General features: G+C 30.7%; 2 protein-coding genes across 4 annotated transcripts in view; both read left to right on the top strand.

Annotated features, from left to right (window-relative positions):
• The first annotated feature begins 10,266 nt into the window (after positions 1-10,266).
• Positions 10,267-13,185, top strand: LOC126867199 (tRNA-uridine aminocarboxypropyltransferase 1). 3 transcript variants are annotated; one of them, XM_050621450.1, is made up of 6 exons: positions 10,267-10,848; positions 11,059-11,132; positions 11,211-11,710; positions 12,001-12,141; positions 12,213-12,396; positions 12,768-13,185. In XM_050621450.1, the coding sequence occupies exons 3-6, from the start codon at positions 11,477-11,479 to the stop codon at positions 13,106-13,108; spliced, it is 900 nt and encodes a 299-aa protein (XP_050477407.1). In that variant the 5' UTR covers positions 10,267-10,848; positions 11,059-11,132; positions 11,211-11,476; the 3' UTR covers positions 13,109-13,185. The 3 variants fall into 3 exon arrangements, with proteins under 3 accessions (XP_050477407.1, XP_050477408.1, XP_050477409.1); XM_050621451.1 differs by having other exon boundaries at positions 10,267-11,132; positions 11,211-11,321; positions 11,409-11,710; XM_050621452.1 differs by lacking the exons at positions 10,267-10,848; positions 11,059-11,132 and having other exon boundaries at positions 11,139-11,321; positions 11,409-11,710.
• A 909-nt stretch (positions 13,186-14,094) lies between these two features.
• The window catches only part of LOC126867101 (UBA-like domain-containing protein 2), an 88,583-nt gene continuing 84,553 nt past the window's right edge, over positions 14,095-18,124 (top strand). The window contains exon 1 of the mRNA XM_050621258.1: positions 14,095-14,417. Within this exon, the coding sequence (XP_050477215.1) occupies positions 14,310-14,417 (108 nt within the window). The 5' untranslated portion in view covers positions 14,095-14,309. The remainder of the gene's footprint in view (positions 14,418-18,124) is intronic.

Genomic DNA, 18,124 nt, shown 5'->3' with positions numbered 1-18,124 from the left:
TATCTGAACCTTTGATCGTTTTCTCTTTCTGCAGATACAAAAATATCTTTTTCTGATTTTCCCTTCTAACCTCCTAAACGACAATTTCCTCTCTATCTTTCTTTATATTTTACGCTGTTTTTTCCAAAGTACAAACATACCTTACCACCCAACTGTAGATACAAAATGTTATGTCACTCGTAACTACATAAATGGAAAGTGTCCAGACACCAGAAAAACACATAACCGAAGGGTCATACGAACAAACGACTCCCCTTATTCTACTTGTGTTCTCTTCTTCTTGTCTTGTCTTCTTCTTCCTTTTTTTTCCAAGACCAAGGATCGTATTAATCGACGTTTCTTCAATCGCGTTCAAGTACTCTGTAAACGAAAATTGCAATTTTAGCACTTACTTCTGTACACAACGACGCTTTCCCTTAATCTCGATCGGGTTGATCAAGCGTAATCAATGCGCGAATTCGTTCGTCGAACTACCCGATGGAAGTGAGCCGTTCGAACGATGTCCTCGGGTTATTGGATGATGCTCTATGGTCATCGATTTCATCTTGACATCGGGGGATCTTGGGTGAAATGGAGGTGTTCTAGCGAACGATTATCCATCATTAAGTGTATTTACACTTGAGAATTTTAGCACGATACGATCATGATCGTGCTACGATAGAATTAGAGTGTTATTCGATTAAAAAACATTGCGAACAAATATACCAGCACTCGGACTTGGACGTTATTCGAATTGACTCGAATGAATATTTCGTCGCCGTAGTTCGTGACTACTCCATCTGCATTGGTTCGTAAACTGATCGCGATGTGAATTAAAAATTTATGAACTTTGATATTATTGTATGGAGTTGGAATGAAAAAAGAATTTTCATGATATTATGATTTTACATTCTTCATGCCAAAGAGACATATGCGAGTTGGTTAATTGAAATATTTAATTTTTTTAATAATATTTTATATTTAAATAATAAATTATTGAGTAATTAGTTTTTTTGAACAGTGGAGTTAGAGAAGTTAAGAACTAAGGCGACAATCTATCTGAGATAATTGTGCGAATAAATTCATGTTAGTTTAATATGTTATCTGGGCAATGATCATTCGTTACTGGTAACAAATTATTTTCTATATTTATTCGAATAATTGTTCGTAGAATCATTCGAATAATAATACGAATAATTGTTCTTTCCATTTAATTTTGTACAAGTGCACACTAAACCGGTGCAATTTATAGTATTAATTTACCAAATGATTATTTTACCAAGAAACGGGAACTTTCTACTGTGGCATTTGTAAAAAGTTAATTACAAAAGGCAATATTACAACAATTGGCTAACGAAGCTCGAATATGTATTTCACTTTCAATATCTTGCAATCAAAATCCTCCGTGTAACACAAAAATATTTATGCATAATATATAATTTTATCCGAATAAATTTTTATCTGAATAAATTATTCGATGAAATTTTTGTTAAGGTTAATTCGTACACGAATAATTCCTCATTCGAATAAATCCTTGTTCGGACAAACACTTATTCGATCGAATTCGATTTATTCGTCAGTGTATAAAATTTTATTCGAACATGTTCAACATTTCGAGATAACAAATTCACGCTGGTAGAACGATTTCGACTCGTTCGTTCAACTAATACGAGTAAGTCGTCCAGCCTGAACGAGCCCTTTGTTCTCAACAAAAAGCATTAGCAACGACTAAATTATGCAAAAATGAATTATCGGAGAAACGTTTAAGAGGTTACGCCGTAAACAATAATGTACGTCTGAGCTCCTAGATTACGTTAAATTACTCGAGAGGCCGACTTCGGCGCAATTGAAGTTCCCCCCTGAAATAAAGCCCGATTAAAAATAATAAACGTAATTAGAGTTGTTAGCCGAAAATCGATAAAATGAAAGATTTCGTTGGAAGCATCGACTTTCATTAAAGGGATACAGTTGAACAAAAGCGTGAGGATGAAAATCGAAGCTGAACCCGCCACGAACACGCACGGAAGAATCTGCGGAATTTGCGCACTAGCTTTAACCGAATAACTGAAAATTGCTCAAACACGTACGAAACTGGGCTCAACTCAACGATAAACTCGATAGACTTAACTCAAAGCATGTATGACGTACATATACGTGATATTCGTTTGAAAAATTCGATTATCTCTAGAAAACTAGACATTTTGGGAATAAATATTTGAAACAAAAGTTTCACAATTTCGAGGAGGGAAACCAAGTATCCTAGTCGTTTGTGGCCACTTTCAAAGTCATTCGGAGGTCGGCTTCTTGAGAGCTGCCCAATCGGTCAGTCGGTCAAAACCCAGCTCGATATATCTCCCGTGTATAAAAACCTGTGTTCGATTTTTTCAATGGAAGCAGCATGCGTATCGTGCTGGGCATTCCGCATAGAATAACAATATTCGTAGAGTTAGTGTACGGTGTGAACAATCGCTTTAAGCACACAATGAGTATTAAAGATTTTCAAAGCAAATGCAGCAGATCAGTCACTTTTTGCCACACAATTTTGTCAAAAGCACGTATATATTTTTAACGGTTGAAGAATACAAGAAATTTTGAAACTTGCAAATTTGATCTCTAGTAGCCCTAACGTATTATTAATTGATAATTATAAATGGTATTTATTTTAATGAAGTTCTATATTTTTTACGTATTCGGATAACATTTCTTTAAAAATTAACACCACCGCATAGATTTAAATAATTGTACCCCTTGGCAGAATTGTTGGCATTGTCGAAATGACTTTTTATCCAAATAATTGTTGCAACAAAATTTCTATTTTACTTGTAACTAGCTTTTTTATCTTGACCCTTTGCACTCCGAATTTTATTTCAATTTCGTTACCAGCAGCTCCCAACGCTTTTAAGTGTTTCATTTGAAATTTACTTTAACTAAAAATAAGACAATTTAAATACATATAGCAAGAAACAAATTCACTTAAATACCAGTTTTATTCACACTATTGTTGTATTTTGTAATTTTTAAGTGTATGATATATCATGAAGCAATTTCCAGGATGTAATCCTGGTTTCCTTCCGCACGTTTCGTAAAAAAAGATGGACGTGAAAGAATGTCGAGTGGGACGCGACAAAGGAGCTCTTGAGATAAAAACTGATGTCGAGTCACACTCGACATAGGAGTGCAAAGGGTTAATATCGTGGATAATCGTCTTTTTGATTTTAAGACTTTTATGATCTCTGCAATATATATTTACTGAATATATATATATTTACTAAATAACTTGTAATCTCTGTATACATTTTAACGTGTATATAACAGTTAGCTGTAAATGAAGAGTCGCTACAATGAGACACATTTCACAGAGTTGTTTTAAAACGCGTTGAATCTTATTAAACCGTGCTGAGTTGTACCGTGTCGTGTTGTGTTGCATCGCATTGTACTATCTTCCGTTAAATTGTAAAATATACAGCTACTTTAATTTGTCGTTGAATGAACACTAACGCTAACGATAAAATTCTACATAAATGCCAAGACAAAATAAATTAAGGAGGCTTGCAATAGAAGTATGATTGAATAAATCTGTGCTCTAACTGTATTCGCGTTATTCCGTGAACTTTATCGAGAGAACGTTGGAACAAAAGGGATCGATCACTCGGCTCATTCTGCTTCGAGGCGAGAATTTCTTCTTCAGCAGTGACAGAGAGTGTCTACACGCTTTGGAAAAACTACAAGATAATGTTGCGTTGATCGATTATTGTCAAAAAGTTAAAATATATCGTTTATGTTGAGGCGTGTTTGATGTTCAGCAGAAAGTAAATAAAGTGAACATTTTTATAGAACTTTAAAACAAAGTTTTATAGAAGTTTAAAACAATATGCACGATGCATCTCTAATATTACGGTATTTATTATAATATTTTATATTTACAATGTGTGCATAGAAAACATCTTTCCTAGAATGAAACTTTACTCGCGCGTAATTTCTTCAACATATTATGTATTTTAATTAGATTGTATTTAATTTGAATAATTTTTAGCGACGAATTACTCGTTTTTAAGGAAAATCTGAATTTTTATTTCATTAACATGCAAGATTTTAAGAACTTCTAATTCTTCCTCTAATTTCGTTGCTTTAACGCGGCTTTTTCAGTTTCCTCGTTCCGAAACAATTTATTCGAAACAATTATAATGAGAAAATTTTAATTACACTTAAGTTTAGAGTTAATTAATATCCAGTCGAAGACGTAATGACGGTGGTAGCATTCAGCCGGAGGCATTGCTCAAATATAGGAGATATTAATCAGAACTTTGGATAATATTTGATTGATTGATGTAATTAACTCGGACGAGGATAATTACTCACATAGCCTATTTCCTTGACGTAGATATCTCGCGTTCTTTTAGAATTCCATGTTCAATGTATTCGGTATTTAATCCCTGTTCACAAAACTCTTCTTTATTCTACGTCATGTGCACTCAAAGTATGAGAATCGAAAATCATCCGACTACACCTTTCACATATATGTCGATATATCACACGTACATAGGTACTATTGCATTCGGATATTTGCTTATTTTTGACAACACATGTATTTTCATTTATGTATAACATTTGTATATATGTATTTTCACATTCATACAGCTTTTTGCATGTAAAATCCTTTCTGCATGTACACTACATTTACTTACCAGTGCTTGATTTGAGAAATATTTGAAAAACGTGTAATAATAGTATTATTCGTTTAAGCAGTTATTTATTCTTATTTTGTCTTGCACTCACAATCATACATCCTATCGATATATACATTTATTTAAATATCGACCTACTGTTTATCCATCCAACTATAATTATTTAACTCTTATTCTATAACTCTCATCTGTCTATTTAAGTGAATAATCAAAAACAAGAAATCTCGTCAATGGTGAGAAACTAAACACGTTTCTTTCAAATCTGTCTTTTGAAAATGTTGTACCAGAGGTATTGTACTTACAGTATCGTTCAAAATTATCTGAACACTGATTTATTTTTGACGAAACGTATATTAATTAAGAAATTACGAATAAATAAAATTGCAACGATTTTATCCTTCATAAGCAACATAGCTACGTAAAATATCACGACGTATGATCAGGTAGATTCTTAACAACCGATATGTCGAGAGCCGCCACAGATATGCAATAGTACGACCAACGTAATTTTTGTAACTGTCAAATTTTGCTACTCGACATGCTATTTATTACGAGGTTCTTTTGTCTCTGAATTATACGACCAAAACTGGTAGGAGGACTTTCGAAATTAATGCAATTAAAGCAATTAATGCTAATTAATGCAAATAATAAACGTATTTAGTAGTGTATGCGTTTAATGAATCGCATATTATTTTCTCCACCCATATATTGTACATGTTTGTAGATACATGTAAATCTTATTTTCAACATAGAAAACCATATAATAAATAGTAAAATATATCGTTAATTTTTTTAATTAATTGCTTGAAGTCGCATCAGCAACTATACACTACTACTACGATAGATTACTATTAGCAACTTATTTCAAGTTTTTTAATTTTTCGCAGAGACTAGCCGCGAAGATTGGTTTGAAAAATCATAGCAATCGTTACGTTGAATGGCAGTTTTTTCAAAACATCTTTTAGAAAAGGGGTTAATATTGAAGTATGATCTAGCAGCAGAAAATTTATCGCCGTGTAGGATGAAATGATTTACAGTAGCTTTCGTATTTACGTATATCACATAATTCTTCCAAGAAATATGAGTGGGTTGATTTACCAATTTTTACACTTTGGTGAAATATAAATACTGTTACGATCCATCAACCGGACCAATGTCCGAGTATTTATGAACGATGATGTACGGACGATTATGAAATTTCTGTATTTTAATAGCGAAATAGATCTTACAAAGAGCGTATATTCTCCGAAGCATGAGAGTTAAATGATCGCGAAAGCCATCTATTGTCAATGATACGAATTCCGATGTTAATTTATTCGGTGGATATCACGAATAACACTTGTTAGGTCGCCGCTCCAGAAATTTGCGTGACTCTCAAACGATCTGCCTACGAACGCTTGTTTTTACGCGAAACAGGTACACTGCGTGGGCTTGTTGTCCTAGTGACGTTATTAGCATACTAATGTTGAATTTTAGCTGGGTGGCATCAGAAGAATTTGGACCAAGTTCAATCCCCACTTACAGCCACTTTCTTTGACGCTACTGCTACGCATGTTACACGTAGGGCAATATAAAAATAAACAATTATAAAAAACGATATTATTTTACAAATATTCAAAATCTATCGCATTTCGTTTACTGGACTAATTGCGAAATAAGCAAAGGAGATTACCAAAAGATGAAATTTGAGGAACGTGCCAATCGACTAATGTACCGGTCGTATCACGAAAAAATTAATTTATAATATAAAATAATAGAATATCACAATATAGTCGAGTTGTTTCATTATTCGTATCTATTGTCAAATATGTATAAATTTTTATTATCTCGATGATATTACGCATGTTGTTATAACGATTTTTTAAACCATAGAAAAGTAAAAGAGACAAAGAAACTATTTATTTGCTATGAAAAAGTGGAACAAAGTGTACTATTAACAAAATATTTGTTTCTGTTATTCGTTTTTGTTTATATAATCCCAATCCGAGTTTAATAACTGAAATATCAATTTGCGATACTGCAGTTAGTTAGAACGATAACTGGTGACGAAAAAAAAAGAGACGCGATAGAAACGAACTGGGTCTAATGCGAATCTGCAAACAATATAAAAATAAATTGGACTCGTTTAATTAAATGCAACGACTGTCAAAAAATTCTAATTGATATCTGTGTCGCACACATCCGCACAGATTTTTCCCATTTACAATCACTCATTGTTCAGACAAATTTTTATTAATTCCACTTTTGTTATCGTAATTTTGTGCATGAAAGAAAGAGTTTCCCCGATATTACATTATATTCCACGGAAAATCCAATGAAATTCATAGAGCAAGACAAAGGATCTGAAAAATTATCATCATTCTTTTGATGAGGCTATTTACGACGAATAATTTCGCTTATTACATATTTTATTATTACGCTTATTACAGTTTATTTATTGTCATTATAGCTTGCAAACGCGATATATAATCAGTCGTATTTATCATCAATATAAACATTTGTAAAGTCCGTTTGAAAATAAATTATATGTCACGTCTATGTATTATCATATTCAAAGCAGATTTGTTCCTAAACTTTCTAAATTAAAAATGTGCATGATCTTCTGATCTTGGTTTCGTTAAAAAGTGATAAGAAGTTGATAGTTTAATTATACAAAGAAAAAAGAAAAGGAAATTATTGACCTTAATATTCAAGAAATAATTCAAGAAATACGATCGTATAAAAATGATCGTAAACAGAGGAGTTATGTTCAGATTTCATATCTTAGAATTTATACACAGGTTTAATACATATCTACGACTTTCATTTTATGCAGGTATCGTTTTATTTTCCTAAATGAAATAGATATTTAATTATCTTTTGGCTATTATTCTATACATATTGCATATTGCTTTTCTTCGTGTGTTTTAATTGTTTTAAATAAAACGGCGATATACCATGATTTACGAAAAAAGTTATTTGCACGTTTTATACGTTAGTATAAAAGTTAAACGTTGTACGATTTGCTAAATTTAGGTGCAACGATAAGCTTTATAAATGATTTCAGATTTTCCTACTATGGCAAAATTAATGAAGGAGAATATTATTAATCAGTGTTAATAATATAAGGCTTTGCATACTACGCTGACTAAGATCTGCTTCTTGTTATAGTACAAAGCGAATTAATTGTGTGCATTTTATTAAACGTATGAGAAAGTTTCATTCCTTATTCCTCATATATACATACATTTATATATTTCTTTCTTAGATATTATTTACATCATACGTATAAGAATGCACATAAAAAGAATAATTTTACGTGGTAATTTTGTAAGGTAGCAAATAATAATAAAATAAGAAACAAGACTTGCAATAGAGAAACAAAACGTAGCTTCACAGTTTAATTCAACGCACGATTTAATTTAATTTTGAATTATTTATGTCAAGTATTCTCTAACCTTTAACTGCCTTTTGCAACTACCGATGAGATATTTCGCGACACAATACCGCTCATACTACTTATTATCATAATTATATATTATAATTATAATTAATTATTATATTTATATAATAATATATACAATAATAATTTATATATATAAACTATATAATATAATATATCTGTAATAAATAATATATATACATATTATAATATAACATTATGTATTCTCTAATATTATGTAACTCTAAATCGTATTATGTACGTAGCTATGTACAAAGGTTGGAAAAAATAGTGGAAACACCTCTTATATATCACATACATATATATACACATATATGACATATATGAAACGTAACACGTGTTTCCATTATTTTGTTCAATCGTTGTATATAAGTACATATACATGTACATATATGATGCAATTACACGTAAATGAATGATGCAATTGTACCTACATGACACAATGAAATTGTACACTTGTATTATAAAAATCCTATATTTAGAACGTGCAAGCCTATGACAAGGACATATAAAAGTTTTTGCAATTCAATCGAAGTTTCTCCATTTCATTAACAGTAGATCGAGTAACTACGTGATTTTATCAGTGAAGAATATGGAGTAACGAGAGACTAAAGAATAATTCAATTAATTTTGCGGATCAAAGAAAAGTTAAATTAGAAGGGAACAGCGATGACGCCCATTTCCACCTTTTCTTAGAAATCCACTTTTCTCATTAGCTAATTATTGAAAAACGAAGATAATAATTGGCTTTCCATTTCATCAAACGCCAATATATATATGTACACGTGCATCAACGAAAAGATTTCAATTAGAAGATAAATACAAAATGAAAGAATTTACAAATTACAACTTGAGATACGTTTATAGAAATCTATATACAATTAACTTTCTTACGTCAATCTTCAATCTTTAATTAAAATCGATTCTTCTATTCATTTCCATATATTCATTAAGGCCGCTATTATTCGTTTTCTACTATTTATTTTGCAGACGTGCAAATTACAAGCTTTGTAAAACATAGGTACCTAAAATAATTCCGTGACAGATAAAAGATGTAAAATTCACAAATATGGGGATCGATGTTATGTAATAATTAAAAAGTTTAATTGTAAACCGTTTTTACATACAGTTGCACGAAAGTATTCGAGGACTTGTAGAAACCTTTCATGAATATACCTATTATGTGTGTTATCATATCGCAACTTGAAAGTTTAGTTGATTCATAAAGTTTAAAACAAGTCTGAATATATATATATATATATATAAAAATACAAAATATTTGGTGCAAACATTTATAACTTCAAATCTACCCCATATGATCGTGATAATCGTATTTCATTGCATGTACTAGTAATAAAATTTCAAAATATTTTATATAATACATACAATATATAAGAATTTACATATTATATATAACAAATATTCCTACATACTAACAAGTATTCTTATATAAAAGCCCTATATACAGAATATATAAATTCTTATATAAAGTTAAAAGAAACGACTTGTTTCTGCAAGCATGGTTTGATACTGGCGCGCCATCTTGTGACAATAACCATTAAAGGAGGTATCTGCATTGACTAGATACAAAATAAGTAGGAAATTATATGGAACTTTGTATCTCGAGAAACTCAGAGTCTCAAATTGTTTTTCGAGGTACAAAATAGACCTGACATACGATACGCAATGCTTATTCGTGTCCTACATTTTGAAAGTCGCCTGATTCTTTTACCATTATCGTATCACTTGCGACATTATCGATTAAGTAATGGTTTGAATTAAAACTAAATTTTTCTACGAAATTGTATACGAGCAGTGACTAAGGTCGGTAGTACAAGGGATAAAATAAGACATCTTGTATTATAATTGCAATATTACAATAGTTAGTATAGAATTCTAATTTCTGTACTCTTAATGTTTTCCAGTTTTATTGCGTTCCGACTGTATTCTTAGCCTCTTGTTTATCACGAATTCCAAATAATAATTTTGTATTGTCACGGATCCCCAAGACGTAACTCAAAATTTAAATTCACAATGTGACAAAATATGTAGATGTATTTAATAAATAAATACATACATATACTATAAAATAATATAAATATTTTTTATTCGAATAATGTAGTAATAAGCGAGGATGCGCGGATGGGGATGCGCGGACTACAGGTTAAGAACTGCTACGAAAGACAAACGACCTACTCAGATCGTATGAGCTACCCGATTCTTTCAAGCCGCTCAGTTCTTTCAGATTGGGTTGATAGTAAGCAATAATAATAAATTATTATTATCCAAATCGAATATATCTTGGATCGCTTTCTCGAACAACTTTAATGTGATGCGAATGCACGTCGTCGTACGCAGTGAACGTATTAATTAGATATGTATTATACGTGAATATAATCATATACATATCTCCATCTTTGTTAAAATAAATCAAACGTTACCAAATGTTTTACAGGAAATGTCATCGAATTGTTACCATCTATACACCTCTATTTTCTCGAAATCATCTCCATACTTAACCAGTAATGTGTGCAAAACATAACCAAAACTTTAGAATTAATCCATAAAATTGAACCAATTCTATCAAAATAAAAGGATGATTAAGCTTAAATTCTGTCCCAGAAGCTTACACTACAATTGCTACTGGTAACACTAACACTTAATCTAAAGGGACAGTCGGCAACCAACGAACACAGGAATTTCGATAAACTATAGAATTTCGATATAACAATACCTAACAAAGTACCAACAAGAATATATTAGTTAAACGAACCTGATAATAGTCGATAGAAGTCAACAATACAATGACTTAATTGGCTAGAACGAAATAGCTTCGCTATCGTTTAAAGACGCGCGCAAAATTAAAATATTGTATGCCAAGGAATTTGATTTAAGCAACGAATTTTTAAAGTTTGATATCTAATGATTGATATGTATTAATTTACAATTTAGATTTAATTTAAACTCATCTGTGATTCAAGTCACTACTATACTTAATCGATAATGCCGCATGTGACACAAGAACGGTAAGATAACTCTCAAACACTGATCCTTTAGAACGTAGGGTACGAAAAAGCATTACAAATTGTATCATCGCATGTCAGGTCTATTCTCTACCCAATCTGTGTCTATTACCTCGTCTGTGATCTGTCAACAACTGTAGTTACCCAGTGAACCAAAGCGATACAAACTTTGTGCAATAGATGGACCATATAGTTAGTAATCAGAAATTAATTCATTTCTAATACATGAACACACAATCTATGCTTAGTAACCTAACTGCCATTAGTTTATATCAGTAGTTATGTCGAGTTTTAGAATAACAATATCAAGTGTAATTTGAATTAGAATTACTCGTGTCATTGAGAATATGGAAAAAACTAATGTAGCCGATACAGATAATATCAAAAAGACTTTAACTTTAGAGGAAGAGCAGAAAGTAATTGATAAGGCACCTTTTCAGCATCTAAAAATTACTAATGCGCAAATTTTGAATACAATAGAAGGTAGGAAGATATGTGAACGTTGTAATAGATCAAGAAAATTTTTTTGTTATTCATGTTACATACCTGTTATTAGCAAGGAGTATTTTCCAACAATAAAGGTATTAATTATTTGGCAGGTTGAGAATCATAATGGTGTAAATGAGTTCACTGCTATTTTTCATAAAGTACTCTATATTTATAATTATAAAAAATTCATTATATTCTTTTACATCATGAAAACATATTGTAGCTGAGAATAAATTAATTATGGAATTAAAGAGATGATTCTTTTAATGGCTAAATCCAAATTATCTAAAACTTAATATATACCATTATACTTTTCAACTTGTAATCTATTTAATATGCATTTAAATTATCTAAATATGGATAGACAATATTCTATTTTCAGTTACCTATTAAAATCGATATCATTAAACATGCACGTGAAATTGATGGAAAAAGTACTGCAATTCATGCAGCTATACTTGCTCCAGAAGATGTGAGAATTTTTACATATCCTAATTTTCCAGAAATATTGAATAAAGAAGAGGTATGATAACAATATTGTATTTTGAATCGTCTTATTTTTTACTAATAAGTCTAAATAATATTACCCCTTAGACTGTTTTAATTTTTCCTAGCCCTACGGGTATACCTGTGGATTCCTTATTCATAAAGAAAGTTGAAGAGGATAATAAAACAATTACAAAGACAATAAAGAATGCATTTCCTATAAAAAAAGCTATCTTTATTGATAGCACGTGGCATCAAACAAAAACTATTTATAATGATCAACGATTACGAGGTAAATAAATAAATAAATAATAATCATCTCATTATTATCAATAATCCTATCATTTAGGTGCATAAAATAATAGGTAAAATTATCAGGGTCTATATAATATTATACATAACAAAACATTAAGACAAACGCAACCATATATATTTCTATAACTTTTGAATGATATGTATAACAATTTACATTTTTGTTATTTTTAGTATTCCTCTCAAAATAAAAAATATTTAGGAATGTTACTCATAACACTTCATTCTCAGGAGTAACAAAGCTGATAATTTGTGAAATTGAGTTAATTTATATGTATTTCTTTTCTATCATGTTAAGAATATAAAAAAATTAAAACAATATTTCACGTGATATGTATTATTAATTTACAGATTTGAAATGTATCATTTTAAAATCAAGAATATCACAATTTTGGCGTCATCAAAAAAAGAGTCCACGATGGTATTTAGCCACAATTGAGGCAATTCATCAGTTTTTAGTAGAATTGCATACATGTGCATTTGGTGCAATACAAGGATATGCTAACATAAAACATACTGAAGAAAATTCCACAAATACAATATGTCAAAATGTGAACGAGTTACCTGAAATAGATCAAAGATATATAGGTCAATACGATGATCTTTTATATTTTTTTAAATATATGTATGAGAAGATTCATACTATGTATGATCATGATAAATTATTGGCATATAAGAGATCATTAATATAATTCTGTGATAATAAAAATTTTTATAAGGAAAAATATTAAATATCTCATAATTCTATTAATAAAAAAGATTAGCATCATTTCCATGATCTTTATTTTCAACCTTAAAAACATAATCATTAAATGAATCAGTCCTTTACAATAACTGGTTTTATAATATGAGATTACAGGTTAATAAAACTAATGATCATATATATATATATATAATACAAACTGTTATATAAAATAGTAAAGTAATATATTGCAAAATATTTACATATATATATATATATATATATATATATATATATCATTAACCATTTAGAACTATTTAAAATCCCATGCAATGTGAACAAACATTAATTATATAATTTATTTTTGAAAGTCAAACACTGCAATTATTTAAACTAAAAATACAAATATAAAATAACGTATGTAAATTTTTTAAATTACTTTAGGTTATATCGAATTTTTAAATTTTTTCGTACTGATATTATTGAACAAATGTATTCCCTTTTTTGGAAAATACTACTTGATAACTTTCGACAAATTAGATAACAAATGCATATATATATTATTGTTAAAATATGCCCTTAATAAACAATCGTGGTAAATCTAAAAACATGGCAAACGGCATTCAAAACATTAAGGAAATGATATTTCTCGAACAGAGAGGTGGGTGACCTACAGGTATTTCCAGCAAATCAAACATAAAATTATGTTATCTATTTCTGCGTTAAAGCTTCCCTGAAAAATTTGAAAATACGCGCACGCTTTTTATCTTGAGGCAAACGCAATAATATCGGAAAAATGCGAAACGAGCTGCAAATATAAGAATCTGTTCATCGAGCCTGTGGCGTGTTGAATTGTTTATTATGTTTGAAAATAAACAATGAAAACAGGGAGTATGTACGAGAAAGAGAATGCTCCCAAACACACGGGAGGCAGCACGCTGACTCTTGAATAGCTGCTAGTGACGTCACAGCATCCTCGTCTCTTACGTTTCGCAACCCGCGGTGCCCGTCAGCCGTCTGCGATGAGTTTAGTTTTCAAAACAAGACTCTGGTTGCCGCTCGTAGGCCGCACTCGCGTTTAAACGAAAAGCTCGAGAGAGCCGGAGTCAAAACCTGCTAACACGGAAGGCTGTACCGTAGCATAGTGTCTCGCGAGCGGTCTTCTTTTCTTTCGGTATTTCCCGTCTTCTGGTTTAAAACGTGACGAAAAAATGGACACCCTACGCGAGCAGGTGATGATCAATCAATTTGTGCTGGCTGCAGGTTGTGCCAGGGAGCAAGCGAAACAGTTGCTACAAGCGGCGCATTGGCAATTTGAGGTAAGGGAACCAGCTTCCGCATCATTTTTACGAGAAACATTCTGAACTTCACCATATTTATGCCCATCGCGGCTCGATACTTCCTACGTAAACAAAGCAGCGAAAATGGCCGACCGTACAAGCGGTACTAACGTTCATTTCATCCGTAACTATTACGTATTAAAATGCATTCGATTAAAAATGTCGATCGAATCTGATCGAACGATGCTCCGTTGTTGACTCTCGCGTATCGTCGCGTTAACATTTGTTCAATAATACACAAGGATCATCGAGTGGAGTGAGTCAGTGAGCACATTTACTATCACACAGGATGAAGTCCATTCATAAAAATCATACGATGTTGCTAAGAGGTTTTGTTCGTTATTGTTGTGATGAGATTGCTCTGAAACCCTGTCAAGGTTATGCGCACGATATTTTTAGGTTAACTGACTATAATTCGAATTTTTTTCGTGAGTGTAACAAAATTTATGTAAACGGGAGCCAATAAATATCAGCCTCCAGATATACATAAGCACTGATTTTACAATTTTCAAAGAGTTTATTATGGAGAAAACAATTTGTAATTTTGAAGTCGCAAATTAGTTACAAATATAGTTAAAAATGAAATTATTGCTATATTGAAAGTTACATGGTGTTATAGAGGGTTAACGCTTTTCTAATATGTTTGTTTGTTTTCATTTACGGATGTACGCTATCGTAAACTGTATTCAGGTACGAATCTAGTTTTAGACTTGGCTTTTATTCATTGAACATCGTTGCAACCGCGCATTCATCATACGTAAAGTTTTCGCTGGTTTAAAATAGGGTCATGTATCTATATCACACTCGATTTCTTCAAACCGACTCTGTAAACGGACTTGGCCATTAACAATGAGAACAATACTGACATCGCGTGTGGCGATCGCGAACAATAATTATCTTTTCAGTACAACCTTTCCAGGTCTATCGATTTACGAGCTATTCGTTTGTACTAAAAGCCTCCTTCGATTTATGGAAATTAGATCACATTTAACCTATCTATGCATTTACTATGTATATGCTTTGTATACTGTGTTAACGACCTTTATACGTAAGGTTTACAAGCATAACGCAACCTATATGTATTTTGACTGTAAATATACTTGTAGATTAATTCTTTCGTTGTTCGTTGCAATAAAAAATCTACATTAACTTTCATGTGGTATATAGATATAACATAAATATAGGGTGTCCCAATATCGATGGTACAAATAAGATGGGGGTGATTCTACTCCAGATTTTACCGGGCAACCTTTGTCAGTGTGCTGTGTGAGCATAGCGAGTAAAAATATTTTATACAAATATAAATATTTCGAAGCTTTTGTACTGCGAGGAAGTTTATATGTTGAAGAAAATATTAAAAAATCATTCTTAATATTCACGTGGTCTCGTACCAATTTCATATTAAAATTTTTCTTAAAAATTTTGACGATTAAATCTTTTGGATATAATAATTTTATTATTTAAGAATCTTCTATTTATTACACATGTTTTATTTTTTTAAATAAATTACGTAATACATTTGTAAAATGTAACATCAATTCGCAAAAATACGAAATATCAAGGAAACATAAAGAGAAGAATAAGTTGATATTAAATGTAATCATTATCTATTAATAGTCGGTTTTAAAATATTCACTATTTGTATGTGTGTACGATTGTCAGAGCTGAAAAATTGTATATATTTATTACCGTACGAAGTTCGTTTTAATTTTGTTTCATCTCAATAAATGAGACACCAATTCTACCAATCAGTTTATCGCACGTATTAATCCCTATTTGACATACATTTTCTTCCAAAGTTCTTTACGTATTGAAATAAAAAATCGTGTATGATTCGAAGATGAAAATATCACAGCAGGCGGAAACTGATTATTATTCCCTTCCATTTTGAATTTTTATATCCTAACCTTGCTGTTTGTTCAACAAATAAAAAGAATTAATATCTCGAGAAGAATTTTAACATAAAATTGAAATGAAAAATGATACGTATTAACAATGATTTTTTTTTACCTGAGTGGAAATAAACTCAACCTGTTAAATTGAAAAATGTAAATCTTTTAAACATAGCTGATAAGTCGACGAACTTTTCTAGGAGCCAAAGATATATTTTTTAAGGCAAGAAATATTGTAATATCTTCAATTCCTGTATTATTACGACGAGGGATATTTTGAAAATTTTTAGGTGGATGGAAAACACACACGTTTAGTTTCAAAACAAAAGAAACAGACAATTTTAATAACATGAGTTTGATTAACAATAAACTGAATTTTAAAATTGCTTCCACGTTCCTTGTAGTTTACATATACGTATTTAATTCCAAAATCAACAAAAAAAAAAAGTAGATTTTGTTATATGAATTTTGAATAATAAGATTAGAGAATAATGGAATTTTGTAATTGCTTCGTTATAAAATACCAAAAATATGTCTTATCATTTATTATTTATGATTCTGTAGGCTTTCTGTAATTGTTTTCTATAGTTTTCATGTACATATTTAATCCGAAAATAAAAAAGAGATTTTACAACATGACATTTGAATAATAATTTTGATTTCGCTCCATCGCAGAACACCGAAAATGTGACTCGCCTTGTATTTTTCCAGTGACTTTCGTTTATATTTATAGAACATATGGACGTCAATTGTCACGGTGATCATCGGTGAGCTACGTTTACTAAATTTTTTAGAATTTTAATTAATTAATAAATTTTAATTTTCAATAGAATAAAATAAATTTCATGGCCTAACAATATGTTCAACAATGTAACATTGTTAGGAAAAACCTGCACAAGCATAATATAATATTTTGCAAAAATTAATTTTTATGATGTAGTAAGTATATTTTAATCTGTTGCGGCTGCCAGGACAAAATATATAAAATTTGCGTGCTATTCGTCGTATTAACCGGAAAAATCTAGAACACCATGTATATTACTACAGCATTATATCTTATTTAGCATCAATTGTCTATTACCCTTCATCCGTGTTCTAGCGGTACGAATTAATATGACTTGTGTTTTAAGGTTACACAATTATTCTCGATAATAGAGAAATCTGATAAAAATGATACTCGGTGAATCCATCGTTGTAAATTTTGCGGGATTAAGGAAAAGCTTTATAGTATGTTTTGACGAGACAAGATAGAAAAGATGCCTGTATACTTTGATAATGTAAAACATGCTGTCAATATCTCGTTGTGTTTAGTTGGTGCGTTTCTCATACTTTCACACGATCAATATATAATACGAGGAAGTACGATAGGATAGACTTTCAGCAATTAGTATCTTATCCGTAGTGAGCATTAGCAGGAGTACTTCTTTGCTAAAAGCTTTCTGCATTTCAGATCCATTTAACGTTAGAATCTCGTGAATTTTATTCTTCTTGTTGTCAGTAATTTTAACCGATTTTCTTGATTTTAAACGCGCGTGTTTTTGTTAAATATCGCGCTCGATGTTTTGTTTTCGATAGTTTTTAATTAATTAACACTTTAAAATGTCGTGTATAGTGGAAGTACGTATTCATGCTTTTTAAATTTTATCTTTTTTATTTGTCAGTATATTTGTATAATCTACTATCATACCGTTGTACTATTATTAAATAATTTATTTATTACCTAATTCTGATTTTATACAGAGAGACAAAAGCTATTCGTGTTTCTTTCATAAGCAAACAAAATAATATTAATAA

The sequence above is a fragment of the Bombus huntii genome, chromosome 6 (assembly GCF_024542735.1).
Source record: "Bombus huntii isolate Logan2020A chromosome 6, iyBomHunt1.1, whole genome shotgun sequence".
Lineage (NCBI taxonomy): Eukaryota > Metazoa > Arthropoda > Insecta > Hymenoptera > Apidae > Bombus > Bombus huntii.
The sequence above is the reverse complement of the archived record's forward strand: the minus strand, read 5'-3'. Positions and strand labels throughout refer to the sequence as shown.